This window comes from Gastrolobium bilobum, unplaced genomic scaffold (assembly GCF_033153095.1).
Source record: "Gastrolobium bilobum isolate Gb01-03AN ecotype WA unplaced genomic scaffold, APGP_CSIRO_Gbil_v1 utg3981, whole genome shotgun sequence".
Lineage (NCBI taxonomy): Eukaryota > Viridiplantae > Streptophyta > Magnoliopsida > Fabales > Fabaceae > Gastrolobium > Gastrolobium bilobum.
In genome coordinates this window covers 227,754-248,401 of record NW_026898638.1, presented here as the reverse complement: position 1 = coordinate 248,401, position 20,648 = coordinate 227,754, and the positions used below count along the sequence as shown (strand labels likewise).

Sequence of the window (20,648 nt, the reverse complement as noted above, 5' to 3'; positions counted from 1 at the left end):
CTATTGTCCAGTTATGGCCATGAAAAATCACTTCAAGAACCTTTCACTAAAGATCTCTAACGATTTTACTACTTCATGCACCTGAGCTAATTCAATAATACTCTGACATAACGGAAAAATTAAATTCTTCTGAGAGATAAAATAATACATTAAAGTATCCATTGCTATGTGTAATAAATATAGATGACGCAAAGAAATGATTTTCATTTTCAGTTGCAACTGTTACAGGTAAGGAAATTTAAAAAACAAAAGGAATCTTCTCTAAAGACGGGAAAAATTGGAAAAAAAAAAAAAAAAAAAACTATGAGGAAAAAAAATTGTAGAAGGTAAAATGAAACTAAGAATGATACAGAAAATGTCACCTATCAGGAAGTTACCACCATTGATGAACAAGAACTCCACTTTTTCTGAGAGAAGTGAAGAGTTCCAAGCATTGGTTATATGTTTTCTCATACTTAGGACTCCTCTGTCCAGGGCAACATCTCTGCCATCTATTGTAATGACACTCAAGAAAAACCTCATCTACCAAACAGATAGCCCCAGTTTCAAACAATCTTGGAATCAAATCAAATTCAGTACCCTCCACATCCATTTTCATCACAACAAAGTCATTCTTCGAAACCGTGTTCTTCAACCAGTTGGCAAAATCAAATCCTTGTATCTTCTCAACATCAGCATCAAAATCACCCCTTGATTCCAAAGGCTGAATCCTCCCCATTCCTCTTCCTTTAGCCTGAACCTTCTCGCCAGGGTTGCGATTAATCTCAAAAGTCAAGGTCTCATTCCTCACCCATGCAGCATAAGGCAGCAAAGTTATCCCCTTTTTCAAACCATACTCCTGATGAAACGTTTTATCAGCTTCAATTGCATACACATGAAAGGTCTTGTTCTGTTTTGGGTACTGTTTCCTAAACCAACTTCCAATACTAGAGCCATAGCTTCTAGCTCCAACATCCACATACACATACCTATTCTTAAAGCTGATATCAACCATTGAAGGGAGGTACTTTATGTTCTTCACATTCCTCTTGAGAGTGATCCATGGCTTCAGTGGCTCCTCTTCAATTAGAGGCTCAGCATTCCTAACCAACTCTTGTTTAGGAACAGAGCATTTCCCATTGGAATCAAATTCCTCAACCACATGACCAATTCCATAACCTTCTTTCCTCACAACGATTTCTCTTATGTAAGGCATTGATGAATCAAACCCTTCTATATCATTCAATTTCACTACTTTGCAACAAAATTTGAACAAATCAACGAATGAATTGAAACTGTAAGTGTCTTTAGCCTTTACATGGAACACGGCAAACCCTTCGGGTTTGAGCGTTCGTGCAACCTCAGAGGCGAATTCCGACGGCCGCGCCGATTTCTCCAGTCCTCCGTCGCCGGAAAAGATGAAGTCAAAACTGTTGTTCCCGAACGGAATCCGATGAGCTTCGCCGGATTTCACCAACGGCTTCGACGCCTTCTTCGAGATTCCGACGGCGTCCAAAACGCCGATCTCTCGAAGCGCGAATACGTCACGTCCGGTCGGCGTCTCCAGGCAGAGCGATTTCGACTCCGGCGAGAGGTAACCTCCGGCGATCAGGTCCTGGAACACCGACGAGTAGAAACGCACGCCGTTGACCCAGTCCTTGCTGGCGTAAAGCTCTGGCCTTGCAACGCCGGCGAGGGCAGAGCTACTGGCGGCGAGAGCAACAGCTCCGGATCCAGCGATGGCGACGTCGAGAGTCTCCGGCGAAGAGAAGAAGCAGAAGTTGCCGGAATTGCATGACTCGCCAGCGACGGTGATGACGTAAGCGAACCGAACGATAACGAGGAAAACGCCAAAGAGAAGTAACCGTATCAGAACGTTCTTCAGAAAGCCCGGCTTGCCTGCGGCAGGCTCCATATAAACAGATTGTGCACTCTTTACAGAAAATAACAATAATTTGAAGAAAAAAATATTCAAATTTTTTTTTGAATGAAATTAAAAAAAGAAAAAAAGCTTTTTCTTATTTCTTTTTGTTATCTGGTGCAGAATCGAGCGGAGGTGTGGTTAGCGCCGATGAGAGAAGGTGTTCTGAAGGCAGGGATTGGGAAATTGAGAGAGTGGTGAGGGGTAAAATTGGAATTCATGATTTTTTTATGAGTTTGATAATAGAGATTTTTTTTGTTTTCTCTATGGAGCAGTGGTGAAGAACGAGTTCATCACTCGGAGGGTTGTGACTCGGTTACGGTGAGTGTTGGTGTTGGTGTTGGTTGTTTGTTGAGTGAGTCTGTTACAGAGAATAAAAATGAGAGGGACGCGGCATGGTGGTGAATGGTGACCGGAATAGCCGGTTAATTTTACGCGGAATGAAATGCATAGATTAAGGCAGTTAAGGCAGGTTGGCAGAGTCGTAAATTACAAGAATGCCATTTTGAATTTTCTTAATTTTGATTATTTTCATTTAATTATTGAGCATTTATGGTTTTGTTCCCATAATATTATTATGACAAGTTGCGTGATGTATTACGTTACGTTCCAGAAACCCCTGTCCCCATATGTGCCAGTTACGCGGCCTTAGTATATTGTTTGTTTGGTCAACCACATTTAATTATTTTAATTTTTTTTTATATGCTTTAAAAATAATGCTTATTAGTTTATTGTGATTTTTAAATAACATTTTTAAAGAGAAGGTTATCTAATTTTTGGAAACAATAGGCACAACCATAAACATTTTCTTTTGAGCACTGCTGATCGCCTTTTTTTCTTGGCTTTTGCCTTTGCTTGGTTTTGTACACATTAATTTAAATGAAAGACTAATCATGATTAAGGTTCTAATATTCTCTCTTAACAATACATTTTCAAAAGTCAAATCCTTAACCTTGTAAATGACTTTCTATGACTAAACCTAATGGTTGGATTCTTCTATTTTTATAAGAGTTTTTTTTAAGCTGAAACACAACGTACATAAAAAAAATTAAGTAGAAATTAAATCATATCTTTTACCAATTAGGGATTGTAATCATGTTCTCGTGTGGAAAAAATGGCCATATGGTCATATTATTTTATAACAACCACTCACTGATGATCATATAATGAAAAAAAAATTGATTTTTAAATAAGTGATTGTGATCAAATAACATGACCACATGATCAGTTTTGTACATGAAAGAATCTAAATCCAGCGTTATTAGAGAATTGATTAAAAGCATTTAATATTTTTCATTAAATAATTTTATTTACTTAACAAAGTAAACGCCAATTTTTGTATATCTAATACAATAAATATTTTATTTTTCATTTAATTCAATATTATTTTTTGTTTACTTAATCAATATCTTAAATACACTTGTAATCAAATCCCTAAAATTATTTGGTATTTATAAGTTCGCACAAATCTCCATGATCCTTGTTCTAAGAGCTTCATATAATTATCAATTTTCATATGAATCAATTTATATGGGGATGTGATAACGTGAATCTCAATCACATTACAAGCTTTAAATGTAAACCTATCCTCTGCACCATGCTAGTCAACAACACATGCAAATTTTACCAAAACAATCAAATTAAACCAACTTTCTAGAGGAAAACTTAATCATTTCATGTCACATGATTAGCTCCGATTAGATTTCTTCTCCAACAAGAGAATCTAAATTCATTCATTAAGCAAAGATAAGGTCAGAACCTAATATCTTATTAATATTATTTCGTGATGGAGATGACCAAATTAACAATTTAAAAATACAGATTCAGTAGTTTTCTAGACAGAATATTACTTAGCTGATAAGAAATTTAATTAAGATGAATTTTTTTCCAATTATCAGAAAAATTCAAGTCAAATCGTTGAGAATTGAGTAATGAGTAGGAACCAGTTAACACCTTTATACGTTATAAGTTGTGACCGACTCACGGGTTAATGACACGCGTATAAAGAGGGACGATTTTCGGGTGGGCGCAGAAAAGGAACAAAAAATGCTGCGATTCGGATAGCTAGCCGTTACAAAACTTTTTGTCGTTAGGGAAATACCCAGAACACCCTTGTTCCCGTGGTCCACACGACAGGTCGTTTGGTTCTGGCTCCAGGCTGTGATATTTGCATTGTGATCGTGTTTGTGTTGGATTGGTCTGCCAAACGGTGCGTAGTAGCGTGACGAGTAAGGACACACGCTTCCGTTGGAAGTTGGCGTCCCACAGCATTGGATCCTGTTAAAGGGTGGAAAAATGTGACAAGTAACGCTCTTTTCTACATTTTACTATCAAGAGTAATACGAAGCACACTTGGTTGATAAAATGCAAACATACTGCTCATTTCATTCTTATTTTACGAACTGAAATCATCCTCTTGTTGGAAAAGAAATTCTTTCCCAAAAAAAAAAACTATATATTATGAATAGTAAATAATTATTATATTAAAAACAAGTTCTTCTCAGATATTATGGGTTGCATGACAAAGAAAAAATAAATAATTTTACAATTATAACTATATATTACTCATAGTACATAATTATTATTATTTTTAAAAATAATTCTTTTATATAACATAAGAAAAATGAAACCCATTTTACGAATTAGTTTTATAAGATTTAAAATTCATTCCGTGTTGTCTAAAACAAAAAAAATTTCGTTCGGCGGACAGTATACCATAAAGATATATATATAATAATGTGATGGATAAAAGTAGGAAATGAAATCGGTTGGATAAGTTTAAATCTTATATTCAGTGGCGGTTATATAGTTACGATCAAAATGTGACTAATTTTTAAAAAATTAGAAACATGATTTACTACGTTTCAAGCGTAGCTAAATAAATGTGGCTAAATTAGTCAGTGCCAAAGCATCTACTGACACCAACGTGGCTCCGCTGCTTATATTGTATTTAATGTGTATTAAATAAATAAGATGTTAGGATAATGTAGAGGTCCCACGTCAGAGATATATGCTTCTAAAAGAAAATGGATAGAACTAATCATTGAAGTTCTCTTTTCCCATAAATCCATCTTTGCCACAATCAGTTAGTTCTAACAAATCAATGGAACCAAATGAGATAAATAGCTAGCATCCACGTACATTATGGGAGTTGCGATTATATTTTGATAAGTATTATATTTAAGCTAATTAGTTATCAAATATTTATGCAATATTGATTTTACAACAAATATGTAAAATTTTACTAAATATAATAAAAAGAATCAAATGTGTGATCCATATAATCACCATAAAAAAAATGGAATAGTGCTCATATATTATTGTTTTCAAGATGATTATACTTACTATCAAATAAGTTTACCATTTTTTATTACCTCTTTTGTAACCATTAGACAGTAGAGTAAAACATGATGAAAATAGGAAGATGAGAGAGGAAGTGAAGGAAGTTCTTGAAGAAAGAGAAAAGAAATTTATATCAAATGATAATGATTGATTTGATTATTTTCAACAATTTTTAAAATAGTTAATAAGAAATGATAAACTTAATTGATGGTAAATATAATCTGTCACATTGTTCTCTTATTTTAACTACCTTCACATATCATTGCAAAAGGTCTTGTCCTTGCACCAATCACATAAAATGGTAAGTTCCATTCATCCATACGTAAGTTAGGTATAACATATTCCGCTTATATCGTCGTCAATTAATAAATTAAGAGGAGTCTATTGAAAAAGATTTTGCAAAATAATTATTGAAAAAGACAGTGGGTGAAAAATTATCTATAGATTTGAATTTGTGTATGGTATCAAATATATTAATTAATTAATCCTATAATCACAACACAATAATAAACAAGAACAAACTCATAGTTTGTACAAATTAGATGCCAGTATAAAGAGAAACATGAAGAATTTGAGCCCAAAAGTGTTGTCTCCTTAATACGATTTGTTCCCTTACTATTGATGTCGAAGGTTGTTGAACAATTGCCTCCCAAGATAGAACAAATTTGCGTCTCTGAAATGATGGCACTATCAATCAGGAGCCCAAACGAACATAACTAAAATCACATTTTTCCTAAGCTTAAGGCATCATGGATACAATGCACAAGGATAACTTAGAAAAAATTCGGCAGAATAAGGACAACAAAAATACGGATGCTTTTTCTGAATATATATACACACTGATCGGACACGATGAATCGGTAAACCGCCACCGATGAACCGTCGTGACTGACGGTTGCGAACTGGTATGACCGTTGTCCGGTTCGGTTCAATATTAACTGAACGCACCGGATCAGTTTAAAACAAAACCAAAAGGAAAGAACCGGTTCCGTTCAAAATAAGCGGAAGAAACGTTTCAGATGGGGAAATTTTCGACAAATAATTTTTTTATTTCACTCACTCACTCACACAGCCGGCAACGGCGGCGTGCGCATGTGTGGTGGACCAATGCCCACCTAAGTCCTCTCTCCTCCACAAAATGTGGAGTGCCCCAAGGGACAATCTAGGAATCTGAGGTGGGAGCTTATAAACCTTTCTACCTCTTACTAGTTATCCAATATGAGACTTCTTAGTTTATAACCCACACACCCTTTCATCTTCCCTCTTTCTTTTATTCCTCAACCCTTATTTATAACCCATAGAATTTAGATACAAATTCCAACAATAATAACTCCATAAATAACTATTTAATTGAGGTTTTTAATTTAAATATAGATAGATGGGTTATGACAATTTTATAGTAGTGTAAGTTGCATTTTCAATCTTGATCGTTGATTCTATTTATATTTAACTACTCTAATTTATTATATATTAGAGTTATTAGATCTAAGTTGATTAAGGGCATGTTTGGTGTATAGTATAGGATAAGCCCTGATAGTATAAGACCTGATAGTATAAGGCCTGATTGTATAAGACCTGATTGAATTTTAATACTATACAACGTTTGGCACGATATTGTATAAAATAATATATTGTAGAAGATAATATCATCTAATATTTGGTAATGCACTGTATAATACTATATATGATAAAAATAAATATTTTTAATAAAAATATCCTTTAATAAAGAATTTATATAATTCTTCAAAAAATGTCATATGATATTAATTTTTATAAAAATTTATTGATTAATTTTTATAAAAATAAAAATATTCAATATTTTAAAAAATAATATATTGAAAAATTAATTTTTATTTTAATAGATTAATATTAAAACAATATATTAATTTTTGAGAATTACATTGGTCATCGATGTTAATACATCAATATCTTATCAGACCTTATCCATCATTCTTAGGCCGGATTAAGTAATACATCGTTTTGATGTATTAAGGGATTATGTTGTATAAGCTTATACTATACGATGGTCACACCAAACAACTGAAAATGTCATAACGTATAGTATAAGCTTATACTATCATGTCTTATACGTCACACCAAACAGGCCCTAAGATTTGGTGTAAGATTTCTTTTTTACACCGGTGTAAGCATGGTTGTTAAAATCTCATCTTATCACTATGATTTTACGTTTTTATGATTTTTTTTCATCAAAATGATTTTACCAATATTTCAAACGTTTTTACATTTTTAGAATTTTTTATGATTTGTTTACATTATAATTTAATGTTTTACGATTTTTAGTCCCCTTTTGATTTTATATAAAATCTTGATTTTAACAACATTGATGTAAGAATAGCCTGACTCCAGACATAATTTGTTTAGAAAAATATATCGATATAATTATGTGTCCTTTATAACAATCATCCCTAATCATATTTTGGTTAACCAATAAATTTATATTAATTAATTATGATTGGTATCAATTAAGATTTATTGTATTATTTTTTTATAATCAATTAGGATTGGCCATCGGTTTAATTCTAATCGACTATGTAATAAATATTAATTGATACCAATTGATATAAAAATAATATAATTAAAGATGATTGTTACATCCTCATAATTGAATAGTTTATAGTTTATACAAGTAACATTTGTCATCTACTTCTTGATTACGCAAGGACTATAATATCAATAGTCTAGTTGGCATTAGAAAATTGAGCAAGATAAGAGAAAGTATTCGATCCTCTCTAGTATTATTTTTGAAATAAGTTTAAAGTCTTAATTCGGAACTCGCCCAGAATCGAACTAATTACAAAGCAATAAATCAATCGGAGTATCTGTAAAAGAATAAAATATTCAATGGTATTGGAGAATTGTTCTCCAATTGGACAGTTTCTGCTTTGTGTGGCTTTAATTAATACTTTAAGCATTTTGGAAACAAGTGTCTTAAGTTCACTTGTTAAAAAATCAAAAATTATAATTATAAATTTTTTTAATATATTAAAAAAAAAAAACATTTTCATTTTGTGATTTAGCGCCCCCATCAGAGCAAGTTGTTTAAGATAATGTCGAAGACAGTCATAAACATGTCCATTCACCTCAAACCTAACTCGCTTCGCCGCCCAATTTGTCCTGACGATAGAAGAATCTAGGCGGCTTAAGAATTATAGGTTTTTGTTTAGTTGGATTTTAAACAAAAAAAGAGAAAAGATTTGGACATATGCAACTGATTAGTTGTCATTTACGTAGAGTTTAGTTTAGCAGCTTTAGTATTGATGATTAAGGATAGAAATGAGAAAATTAAAAATTTAAAAAATGATAAAAAAAGAGAGAGAGAAAAAGAAGTACCCAAGGAAAAGGAAGAAAAAAATTAAATAGGACCATGAAAGTAATATCATATATTAAAATAATATTTTGGAGTCCTTTCTTTATTATTTAAATTTACCTCTAGGAATGCTTGTTTAAATATTAATTGTCACAACGAAATTGTGAAAAAAAATCTAAACAATGGAGTAACCGTCAAATTTATTCAAATTAGGAAAATATTGGAAAATATTTGTTTGTACACTAATCTTTTAGATTTGAGATCTGAATTCAGAAGTCTAATTATATACAAAGAAGGGCAGAAACTTAATCTCACTGCACTCCTGATATATCCATTTAGAAGACGGTTACCTAAGTTAATTATGCAAATCATTATTAAACTTTAAAATTATTTGTTTATTCCCTAAAATGAAATTAAATGATTATGATGACTATTTATAAAGAGAAATTATCATATAAAATTTTTATTTTTAACTTGACGGGAGAATTCCCGCTCCGACATATCTCTTGGTGCAACAGAGAACTCAAGACTACGTCATTCTTAAAAATAGTTTGTGAGTTGGTTAATTTATATTTTTAAATATTTATATACTATTGTTTCGAAAAGTATTTGAATAATATATTGTAAAGATAGGATTTTAGAAAATATATTTGGTTAAATTTTGAATCTTGAAGCTGTCACCTATGATGCGCCGACACTGACACGGGACACGACACGTTACGACACGCCGACACGTTTTCATATTAAATAATATTTTTAATATATATAATATAATTTATATTTAATACATATAACAACTTATAATAAGTCATATAACCAATCAAATATTCAAATTTCATAACATAAATATAAACAAAAATAATTTTTCGTACCTTGTTAATTTTTCATGTAAATTTCATAACAAAAATAATTGATGTATAAATTATTTTTTTATTTTTAGTTGATAAAATAAAATTAAGAAGTAAAAAATAAAAACGTGTCGAATGCCTGTCAGAGAATTGACCGCGTGTCGAAAAAAGTATACTACGTGTCAAAAAATATGTCAAAACATTGACCATGTATCCTAAAATATTGACTGCGTGTCAGATAGTGTACATATCGAACACGTGTCCGACACGCATATTTTATAAAAAGTTAGGTATCGCTTGCTTCTGAGCTGTCGCACATCAAACGAATTGAAATAGAGTCATAGGCTTTCCAATCCCTTCCCCCTCCCTTCAGGGAATTAGATGCCTTTTCTTTTTTTATTTTAGTTTTGTTTTTAGATTTAGGCATGTTCCTGTTATGAGGTAATTTCTTTTCTTGTTCTTTGTTGGGCCTGAGGCGTTCTTGTTATAAAAAAAAAATAGAACAAATTGTCACAACTTAGTTAATCTCTTCTTGATTAGAGCGAGTTAATCCCTTCTTGTTTATTATTGTGTTGTGATTATAGGTTTAATTAATATATTTTGTATCATACACATATTCCAATCTATAGATAATTTTTCACCCACTGTCTTTTACAATAATATTTTGCAAAATATTTTTCAATAGACTCCTCTTAATTTATTAATTGACGACGATATAAGCCGAATATATATGTTTGTAAATATATATACCTCCTGAAGAAACTGTGCAATCTCTTTACGAGACGGAAGTTAAAAACCTATTGACGCAAAAAGAATTCTAGCAAATCTTCCCTAGGACTTTGATACACTATGCTATATGCCTCTCAGAAGATAGACATGAGCACTATATAGCTTATGGATAATATTTTTCTCATGTTGCATAAAAGAAGTATTATCTCTTATTCAAACAATAAATAGGAAAGAGGAAAAAATTGGAGGTGAGAGAAAAAAATTGAAGATGAGAAAAAAAATTCTTATAAAATCTATTTAAAAAATGTGAGTGTATGAGATAATAATTTTTTTATGTAATATAAGAAAAGTAATTCCCATAGCTTACGTCTATAGCTTATATCTAATAAACAAGATTCTTTATGCATTTTATTATTTGCAGAGATAAAACTACTTGGAGGAGATTTTTTTTTTCCTTCCTGAATTTGTATAATTTTACCACTAGTCCCTAAGTAGATGGAAGCTACACCTCTTCATGAATTTCAGCGTTTATTGTAAGTATGTGTTTAGGTACATGAATAGTTTTATTATATTTTTTGACATTCCCCTTACACGAAAATTTTAGAAAGTGAAAGTAGTAAGGATCAAACTTTTAGACCATTTGGTCATAAACTCTGATATCATATTATGTAGTTAATTCTCTCTAAAGTTTAAGTTGTTGTATGAAAGAACATGAATAATTTTATTATCTCTTGATAAACATTCACATAAATTTTTCTATTTTTTTTTTTTAGGATACAATAATGGTAATGAGGTTTGAACTATAACCTTATATAAACTACTCAAACCCCTCACCACTACATCAATCCTAGTGCTTTAAACATCTACTATTTGATACCTTGCTAGTCAGGAGTTTTTGTTTTTTCCTTTTTTTGTGCCTCTACTATCTAAATATGTAGCTAGAGGTACGGGCCTGTAGGTCGGGTAAAATTCAAGTTTGCTCAATAACGAGCCAATTATAATTTGGGCCTATAAATTATTGTCCCAACTCAATCTACGTCGTCGATTATTTGAATTGGCCCGTTGGCCAACATTTTCTCCACTTATTTATAAAGTTACAATTTGAAGTTGTTAATTTTAAATAATTTATTTAATGAACTCATATTAAAAAACTTGAATTAAAAGATTCAGAATGAATTATTACTTAAAATATATGAATGCTTGTTTTAAATTAACATTTAGGTAAACTTAAAAAAGAAAAAATTAATAATTTATAATAATTAATGATGATAATTTTGAACTTGCAAACAAATCAAGCTAGGCCAAGTCGGCCAATTTTGTTGGTATAACCCATGCATTTTGTCGGGTTATTCATATTGACCCGTTAGGCTCAACCTATTTTGGTACTTGGAACTAGAGTTATCCATAAGTAGCGTTTTTTGTTTTTTTTGTTTGAGTGGAAACTGTGTTTCTCCTAATATTATCTAGAAGGAAAATCATTGTCTTATTTTACATGAGATAACTATCTCATGTTATTCTCACATCAAAAGTTATGCCATCATTTTTTTAATAAGTGGTGGACCCCACCACATCATGTCTCTAATAGAATGTAGTCCTTCAACGTGAGAAAATAGAATCGCTAACTAGAAACTCCAATAGAATGTAGTCCTTCATGCATGCTTGTTCAAAATGAAGTCTATTTTTCACCACTAATCTCCTTCTTATGGAGAAGCCCTCGCGATGCCAATTCACAAGTAATCAACGTGATCAGTTGCCAAAGAACTTATAAAAGAGGAGAAGAAGCACAAAATGCTAATTCAATTATTTTCACAGCAATGGTATTAAATTAGTATAATTTTTATCATCAAAAAAATACTTGCTGATATTATATTATGGTTTCTAAAATATGCTTGATTCCACTCATAAAAGGCTTTTGAACTTTATGGTTAGTGTAACCATCTAATTTTTCTATACCACTCACTACTAAAAATTTAGTATAGATTCGATACAAAGATTTACCATTTTTTTTTTCATTTTCGCTTCTAATTTATTATTTATGTAATTCAATTATATTTTTGTTTATGTTTTCATTTTCTCTCCAATTTTTTTTTTTTTTACTATTTTTCTATTATGTGTATTATATATTTTTTTTGTTATAAACAAAAAAATTTAGGTTGATTAATTTGCTTTAAAAGGAGTTGTTTTCAACTACTCTATTTTGGTTACTCCTTATACCATTGCACCATAAAAAGCCAATAAAATTTATAAATCAAGCACTTCTTGTGACAAATGAAACACAGCTTTACACAGCTACACACATGTAAAGGGTTGAACCTTTGACGTGTGAAACACTCATTTTAGAGCCCATTTATTCTTTTTCTTCCTTGCGAAACTCATTCCCCTTAAACACTAAATTTTATCTTCTACGAAGGGCATAATACTCCATATCAAGATCGTTAAGTCGATAAGCAAAGTAATAATCAGCTCATCACCTGTTACACACTCGAACTTAGACTCAACCTAAGGACACACATCCATAATTTCTCATATCAATTGCTAGTTTACTAGCAATAACAATGCTACACAGTTTGTACACTTCCAGCCATCATTTTATTGATTTTATTTGAGATTAGGATTTGCATTTTTCTTCAAGACTACCTTTTTATTAAAAATAAATAAATAAATAGATCAATTTGTTTTTCTGTCGTTGATAAGCTGCGTTGTAATATTGCATTAATTAATGTCCCTACTAGTTGTGCAAGATTGAAGTTAACCTGGCGCGGTCCAGTTACAAGGAATGTTAAAAATATTGAATTTCAAACTTGAGACAAGTTAACCCTTGGGAAAATGATAAAGGATGTTTTCTTTGATGTTAACTCTTCGCAAAATGATAAAAATGCAAACCTATTTCTTCACGTAATGAATGATAAGTAAAAGTGTTATTATGAGCATATAGAACTTTCAACTTAGTTCTAAATGTCTCAAAAAATGTAGTAGGTCCTACAGATGGTCTATTAGTTGCAGCAAGGGATCTTTTTAAATAACTCGAACTTTCAAAACAAATTATTTAATCTTGCACCTGGACAATATTTAGAGCCATATCATTGGCTTCTAAGTAGTCTGTACACATGTTACAATGAGATAATATATTATTCTGATTAAGAATACAACTAGTTTTTTTGTACTTGAAAATACATGTACGGTGTTGATACATTGTATGTGTTGTTTATAAAGTTTTATAAAGTGATATCAATTACTTAATATTATTAAATATTAATATATTTAATAATTAATAATAGTTAATTAAGTGTTCTATTTAATTATAACAATATAATAGGCTCCTTCTAATCATACAAAATTAACCAAGTCCATTTACAGGCAAAAACCCATTTATGTACAAGGTTAAACTTCACAGGTATATATGAACTTTTAAACTCTAATCCTTATTCACTATTATTGTGCCCACATCACACCCTTTTTTGCTTTCTATTTCCTAGTATATAGTGATCTACTACCGTTGGCAATTGCCTCTTCCATAGGCACTGCTAAACCACAAATCCAACAAGAAGCTTTGATTCTTTGGGATCAAACACATCATTAGTATCTTAAAAGAAAGAAGAGTAATTAAACTTTTTTTACCCCAAAACTTTTGCTTGTTTTGTTGGTGCTCGAAGAAATCATTTCTTTCTTCTTTATATGTGTTGCTTATCTATTTATATCAATTACTTACAGAGTTACAGTTGCGTAAAAGTGAATATATTTATGAATTTTTTATTAGCAAAGTGAATAGCCTAGGAATAGGAAAATAAAATAATTGAGATGTCTGCAATATCCAAACGTTACCGAGCTGAAAGAGGAAAGGTATTAAAAAAAAAAAAAAACTTAGGTTGTTTTATGCTTTTGGTTTTAACTCTTTAAGTGTACAAAGGGAAACCTTACTTCACAGACAAGTGCAAACACCGAAGCGTCATGATAGCTATTTCAAGCCTGAGGAGATACAAAGAAAAGGAAGAAGATAGAAAAATAAAAATAAATAATTATAATGATATTGTTTAATTTTTTAATAAAAATATCATATTAACATATATACTAAATATATGCATCTTAATGATACTGAAAGGTTTCTACTTTCTAGTTAGATTCCTAAATGAAATAATCTGATTAGTCACGAAAATCGTCATATTTTATATCTAAATTGAGGTTGATCTTATCCAAATAAAATAGTGTACAGATATATTTTATTTACAAATTACACTATATATTTTAGAATATATACACTTAAGTGTTTGTATTCTCTGGAATATGAGAATATACAATATTTTTTAAACAAAAAATTTATAAATATAATACTGTTAAAAAAATTGATTATTGTTTCTTATGCCTATTTAATGAATAAATCTTTGGGGCTACTGTTGCACCAAAGATTCAGTACATCCCACCAATAAAAATATTACATGTCAGCTAAAATTTTTTTTTTCTCTGTCAAATTTTTTTTTCTCCTATGATGTGTAATGCGTCCCTGAGTGGGTTCCAAAGATTTATTCCTATTTAACATGTTCTTTCTTCCCGCCAATCCATTAACGCCACCTAATTCAACATTCTGTGAAGTTCACGCGCTCTCTTATTGGCTCATGACCCTGTTAAGTTGCATAACGAACGATTCACAAAACTACAACTATAAAAACAAGTTTCATGAAAACTAAGGACACACAACTAACTTTGCGTGTCTCTTGGTCTTTGTCTTCACTATATAGGCTTCTTCTCCTTCTTCGTCATCATTTTGTTTTTCATATTTCAATTCGTTACTTGTTATCTAAATCTGAAACCAGTGATTGCAAAAGAGTGTAATAGAAAACCAGACAGAGATGTCGGATTCTAAAGCTTCAGTTCTGAAGAAGGAGGTGCAGCAAGAGCCATCTCCATCAACTGTGGTCACCCCCGAGCCAAGAACTGTCGGCACCGGCGCCGGCGCCGGCAGCGGGGTCCTACGGCGGTGGAAGAGGGAAGATTTGCTCAAGAGAGGCTCGCTATGGTTGAGAGGAATTGCTTTGCTTTTCTCTTTGATTTCGTTCATTCTCGTAGCCAGCAACAATCATGGTGATTGGAGAAACTTCGTTAAGTATGAAGAATACAGGTAGGATTCAGAAACCACTTTGCCAATTTGATAGTAAATATAATGTGGGTTTTGGCTGAAAATTAATGGGCTTTTGTCAAAATTTGATTTTGTTCATTGGGGTGTTGAGATTGAATTTTGGAATTTTTGGATCACAGGTATTTGCTGGCAATAGCAATTATATCCAGTTTGTACACTGGAGGTCAAGTGTTTCGTCAAGCTCTTGAGCTTTCAACTGGACAAACCCTGCTTCAGTCAAGAACTTTAGCATTCATTGATTTTGTTGGAGATCAGGTTCGACATTGATTTCTATGGTGTTCTGTTTGTAATCTCAACTCTGGTTCTCTGCATTGTGAGGGGGTCATGAATCAAATTCAGTCTTGAAATTGGATTGAATTATGAAACCAAACTGCATTTTCCTCATTGATCAGTTTTTCTGTTGTTGATAACCTGTGTTGTAATATTGCATTAATTTTTTGTACCTAATGGCCGTGAAAGATTGAAGTGTAACCTATGTGGTTGAGTTACACGTGCAAAGTTGCAAGTAATTTTTTTAAAGCTGGATTGTAAACTTGAGGCCTCTCTTTGAAGTTACTCCGTACGTTGGAAGGAATAAAATTGCAAACTTACTTCTCAAGTAATCAATCATAAGTAAAGTGTTATTCTAAGGGAATAAGACTTTCAACTTAGTAGTTCTAAATGCTTCTATAATATAATCATGAAGGGATCATAAATGCTTAGTAGCTTTATTTTAGTGTTACAAAAGTTAGTGGGTCCTAGAGATGGTTTATTCTAGCTAGGCCAGGACAGTTTAGAGCCATATCATTGGCTTCTAAGTTGTCTTTTGATTGATTATGAAATGTAAGCAAATTGAGCTGAGTTTGATAGACAAATTTTTTGGTTTCAGGTTGTGGCATATCTCTTGATATCATCAACTTCTTCAGCGATTCCAATGACGAATAGAATAAGGGTAGTGGCAGACAATATATTTACAGACACTTCAGCTGCAGCCATTAGCATGTCCTTCTTTGCCTTTTTGTGTCTAGCAATATCAGCCATCATATCAGGACACAAACTATCAGCTCAAACTGATATCTGAACTTCCACAAATGTTTCAACTATTATGTTCCATACTTCCATTTATTGCTCTACGAAGTACATTTATGTCTGTGCATATGTCACAACCAGATGAGATATGAGACTACTTACTTCATACAAGAATACAACTAGTTTTTTCGGCTTGAAATTATGTTGATGGTGTTGATACTTTATCCTTACTGATGGTCCATGGATGCATAATTCTAGAGTGATTGAAAGAAGCAAACATTAGAACTGGATTTTTGATTTTTGTTTTTTATAATAATGTAATTTTTGAGTATTATATATATAATTTTTAAGAATTTACTTTTTTTTTTTGATAAACAGAAATTTACTTTAATAAATTCGTTATTAAAGTAAATTTCTTATTAAAGTTGATATGGATAAACTACAATAGGCTCACAAAGGGTTAAAACCTAGAATAGGCCCAAAGTACATACAAGCCTCATGAAATATGCAATGTCGCCATCGCACATAAGGACCTGAAGGCGCAATGGTCTCATTGCGCGTAACCGCCTTTTATGACTAAAACCTAAGGAAGGATCCTATCAAACAAAGATCCACCGTGCTATAAGCCAATACACGAAAGACAATTCCAGCTTGCCACCACTCTAAGAAAGCAGTCCAATATATAGGTGTATAACCAGGAAGGCACCAGCTGAGAACAGATAAGTCTGCAGTCCATGAACAGCCAATCAGAAGGCATCCCGCCTACCAAAGGCGGCATAAAACTTGCTATATAAACAAAGGGTACATACTCAGGTATGACAATCTAATTCTAATAATATTATAACATAAGCCTAGCAATGATACTGATTTGAGCGTCAGAGTGTCATTGCAAGTACCCCTAGTCAGATCAATTGCGCCAAGAAAACTCTCATCCATTAATTACATAGCAAATATCATCAACTCGCAAAGCACTCCATCCAACCCAAAGTCTTCAACCTTCAATTGTTTGCAATGTCGCCATCGCACATAAGGACCTGAAGGCGCAATGGTCTCATTGCGCGTAACCGCCTTTTATGACTTAAAAGCTAAGGAAGGATTCTATCAAACAAAGATCCACCGTGCTACAAGCCAATACACGAAAGACAATTCCAGCTTGCCACCACTCTAAGAAAGTAGTCCAACTTATAGGTGTATAGCCAGAAAGGCACCAGCTGAGAATAGATAAGTCTGCAGTCTATGAACAGCCAATCAGAAGGCATCCCACCTACAACCGAAGGCGGCATAAAACTTGCTGAAAGAAAGAGCCTTGAAGGCCGTAGGCATGTGATTTTTCTCAAGCAGAATTACACATACCAATTCAAGATACATGCTTTAGGACAAAATGTTACCTTTTTTGTAATTCAAAACTCGAAGATGATCCATGTTAGGCTTGAAGGTTCAAACCCTCTAATGTTGATCCACACCACCCTTTGTCAAGATGCAAGAACCATTCTCGAAAACCACCAATCGAAACCCAAAAGGAAGCAAGCTAGGCGTCCCAATAGGAGAGGAAGGAGGCAAGGTTTCAAGGTGTTTAGATGAGTGAATTTTCAGCAAGAAAATACACAAAAAGCGCGCATGAGTTGGAGGAGAAGTGGCAGGTTTTTTTCATTGAAAAACCCTTAGGAGAACTCCACTTTAAAAGGAGACTAAAGGAGGATTATATGCTGCTGATTTTGAGTCATAAAATCACTCTAAAATCAGATTATGGAGCGCACAAATCATGCTGATTTTGAGTCATAAAGTCATTCCAAAATCAGATCATGGTGCGCATAAATCATGGAGAAAAATAAGGCTGTCAACCAAGTCAATTTATTGGTCTAACAACCATCATATGGCTAGCCTATTTGAGCGCCCCATTCAGCCATAAAATGCTCTCCTAAAATCAAGGACATGATTATGATAAGATGCTAATTGAATTCAAATTCAAATCTAGCTCTTATCTTCTCCTTTTGTTATGAAACAAACTACTATAGTCAATTCAAATTGATATATTTAAATTCAAAATTTACATTATGAAATTAAATATTAGATAATTAATTTAACTATTTAAATTAATTAATAATGTCTTGGACTATCCAAGCCCATTATCACTTCTTAAGTAGGTTTCCAAACTTCTTCTTGGGCTAACAACCATTATTAGGTCCAAAACCTTTAATGCTATAATATCAAGACAATAAGGTGTTAGTGTGTGACCCATTAGGTCCAACATAGCCGCTGACATAAATGGGCTTGGGCTCAACAAGACCACAACCCATTTAATGACAACACAGAGTACTAGCAATGCTTTGTTGCCTTAGAGCTAGTTAGGTTAATGACATGATCATTCTATTAAATATATTTGGTTACTGTATGTATTTCTTTTTGTAAGAACCGCACCGTTAATTAAGGAAATTAATTAATTAAATATGTGAAATTAGGAAATAATTTTATAATTGACCCTAATAATTATTTTGAGGCTTAAATAATTATAGAAAGTGATTAAGAATGCTGAAAGTCGCTTTTCGGAAGAAAAGTGCAGATACCGGTTCTGCTAGTCGGTATAAATGCGTACCGAAAAAGTATCCCGGAAAATTATAATAAGTGCATGATAATTCCTAGAATAATATATAGGACTTGTAAAATGAGTTTCAAGTTAAAATAATTAAAACTGGTGCCAGAAACTGGTACTGGCTATGAAAAGCGCGTACCGGAAAGGTGCTCCAAAAAATAAAATAAAATTTAATAATTCTTGTAAAATTGAGTAGGTTAAGAATCATGAGTTTGAGATTAAAATGCTAAGCATATCAATTAAAGTTAATACTGTGTGTTTAATGCTTAAGTGACTATATATAGGCTTATTAAGGCATAAAACCCTAGACACTCATATTTCCTACGTGACTTGTAGAGGGTGGCTGACCAGAATACTGTTCCATTGGTCTTCTCCCCCATTTCTTGAGCCAAGTTGTCACCTTTGCTCCATCTCTTCATCTCTAAACATCATTACCTTGGGTGGGTTGGTCTTGTGAGGTTGTGAGTGACTCCCTTGCTGAGTTGTAGCCCCTGGTTGAGGGTGAGGAGGTGCTGACTTTGAGAGTTGGCTTGCGGGAGCTTGGGGTTGGTATTTTGAGCTTCAAAGTGTCACCTTTGTGAAGAAAAGAGTCTTCTTGTTGTGCATTTTCGTGGCCCTTGGTTGCTGCACAGTGGAGTGGTGTAGGGAGCTCCTTTTCCCTGCCATTTTCTGTTTTGAGAAGCTTGGTATGCATACTCAACCTTTGATCATGAGTTTTTGGTTAAAAATGGAACCTTGATGCATGTAATGAGCTTAAGATGATAACCTAACGTTGGGTAATGCTTAACATACTTAGAAATGCATGTTTAAGCTTCTGTAATCGGTAAAAGTTGGACCTTTGGTTTGGATTTTCGCGAAATGCAGAATCTCGGTTCTGTCGCGAAATATCCGGATATTTTGTTGTGAATATCTGGATATTGAATGGGTATCCAGATATTGATATCCGAATATGGGGATCTGATATCCGGATATTGGAAGAGAGATATCCGGATATGCCCCCGACGAATATTCGGATATTCTGGGATTTCGAAGAACAGTAGCTACACTGTTCATACAGTAGGCTATTGGGGGTTTGTGGACCCTAGATTGATGAAGTTGGACTTCTGTATTTATCAAACTAAGTCAGAATCAAGTGGTTAAGGGCTTATGACTTTGTGTGAAGCCTTAAGACATAAATCGTAAGAGAAAAACGTAGTCTTTATGTTTATGCTTATGAGCTATGAATGTTGATATGTTTGCTAGTCCTAATCAGATTGTGATCTGCTGTGTGTTGGACTTGAGCTGTGTGGACTCTTGGCATTGGATAGTGAGCTTGCAAGGTAAGCTTCCGTGTCCTCAGTTTAGCCATGTTGTGATTCCACCATGTCCCATGGGGTATGGTTATATGCATGTTGTGTTACATGCTTTTGATGTTTTGGAAATGCTTTTGAGCTGTTATATGCTAGTGCCTTTACGATATGCATGTGGTGTTCCATCTATACGGTAAGCCTAAGTATGTAGTACATACAATATGGTGAGGATGTGGGTGAGGTGCAAGCGGTGTTCCTTGTACTATCTGTAGGTAATAGACGTATTCCTGCATTTCTCTGGCTAGTAGAATAGTTATAACACTCATGAATATCTGTTGCACTGCATTGAGTTTTGGAACTTATATTGAATTACTGCTTTTGGAACTTATATTTCACATGTAAGTGAGCTTGGGGTGGAAGATCCTTGAGGACCCCTTGTCTTACTGAGATTTCTGGTTAGAGATCTCACCTCACGTTTGGGGA

At 33.0% G+C, this 20,648-nt stretch overlaps 2 protein-coding genes across 2 annotated transcripts; one reads left to right on the top strand and one right to left on the bottom strand.

Moving 5' to 3' along the window:
- Nucleotides 1–221: 221 nt before the first annotated feature.
- LOC133317952 (uncharacterized) lies at nucleotides 222–2,180 on the bottom strand. Its single transcript, XM_061519858.1, has one exon. The coding sequence runs from the start codon at nucleotides 1,892–1,894 to the stop codon at nucleotides 374–376; it is 1,521 nt and encodes a 506-aa protein (XP_061375842.1). The 5' UTR covers nucleotides 1,895–2,180; the 3' UTR covers nucleotides 222–373.
- A 12,811-nt stretch (nucleotides 2,181–14,991) lies between these two features.
- LOC133317925 (CASP-like protein 4B4) lies at nucleotides 14,992–16,338 on the top strand. The gene is made up of 3 exons (XM_061519825.1): nucleotides 14,992–15,260; nucleotides 15,398–15,533; nucleotides 16,147–16,338. The coding sequence occupies exons 1-3, from the start codon at nucleotides 14,992–14,994 to the stop codon at nucleotides 16,336–16,338; spliced, it is 597 nt and encodes a 198-aa protein (XP_061375809.1).
- The last annotated feature ends 4,310 nt before the right edge of the window (nucleotides 16,339–20,648 follow it).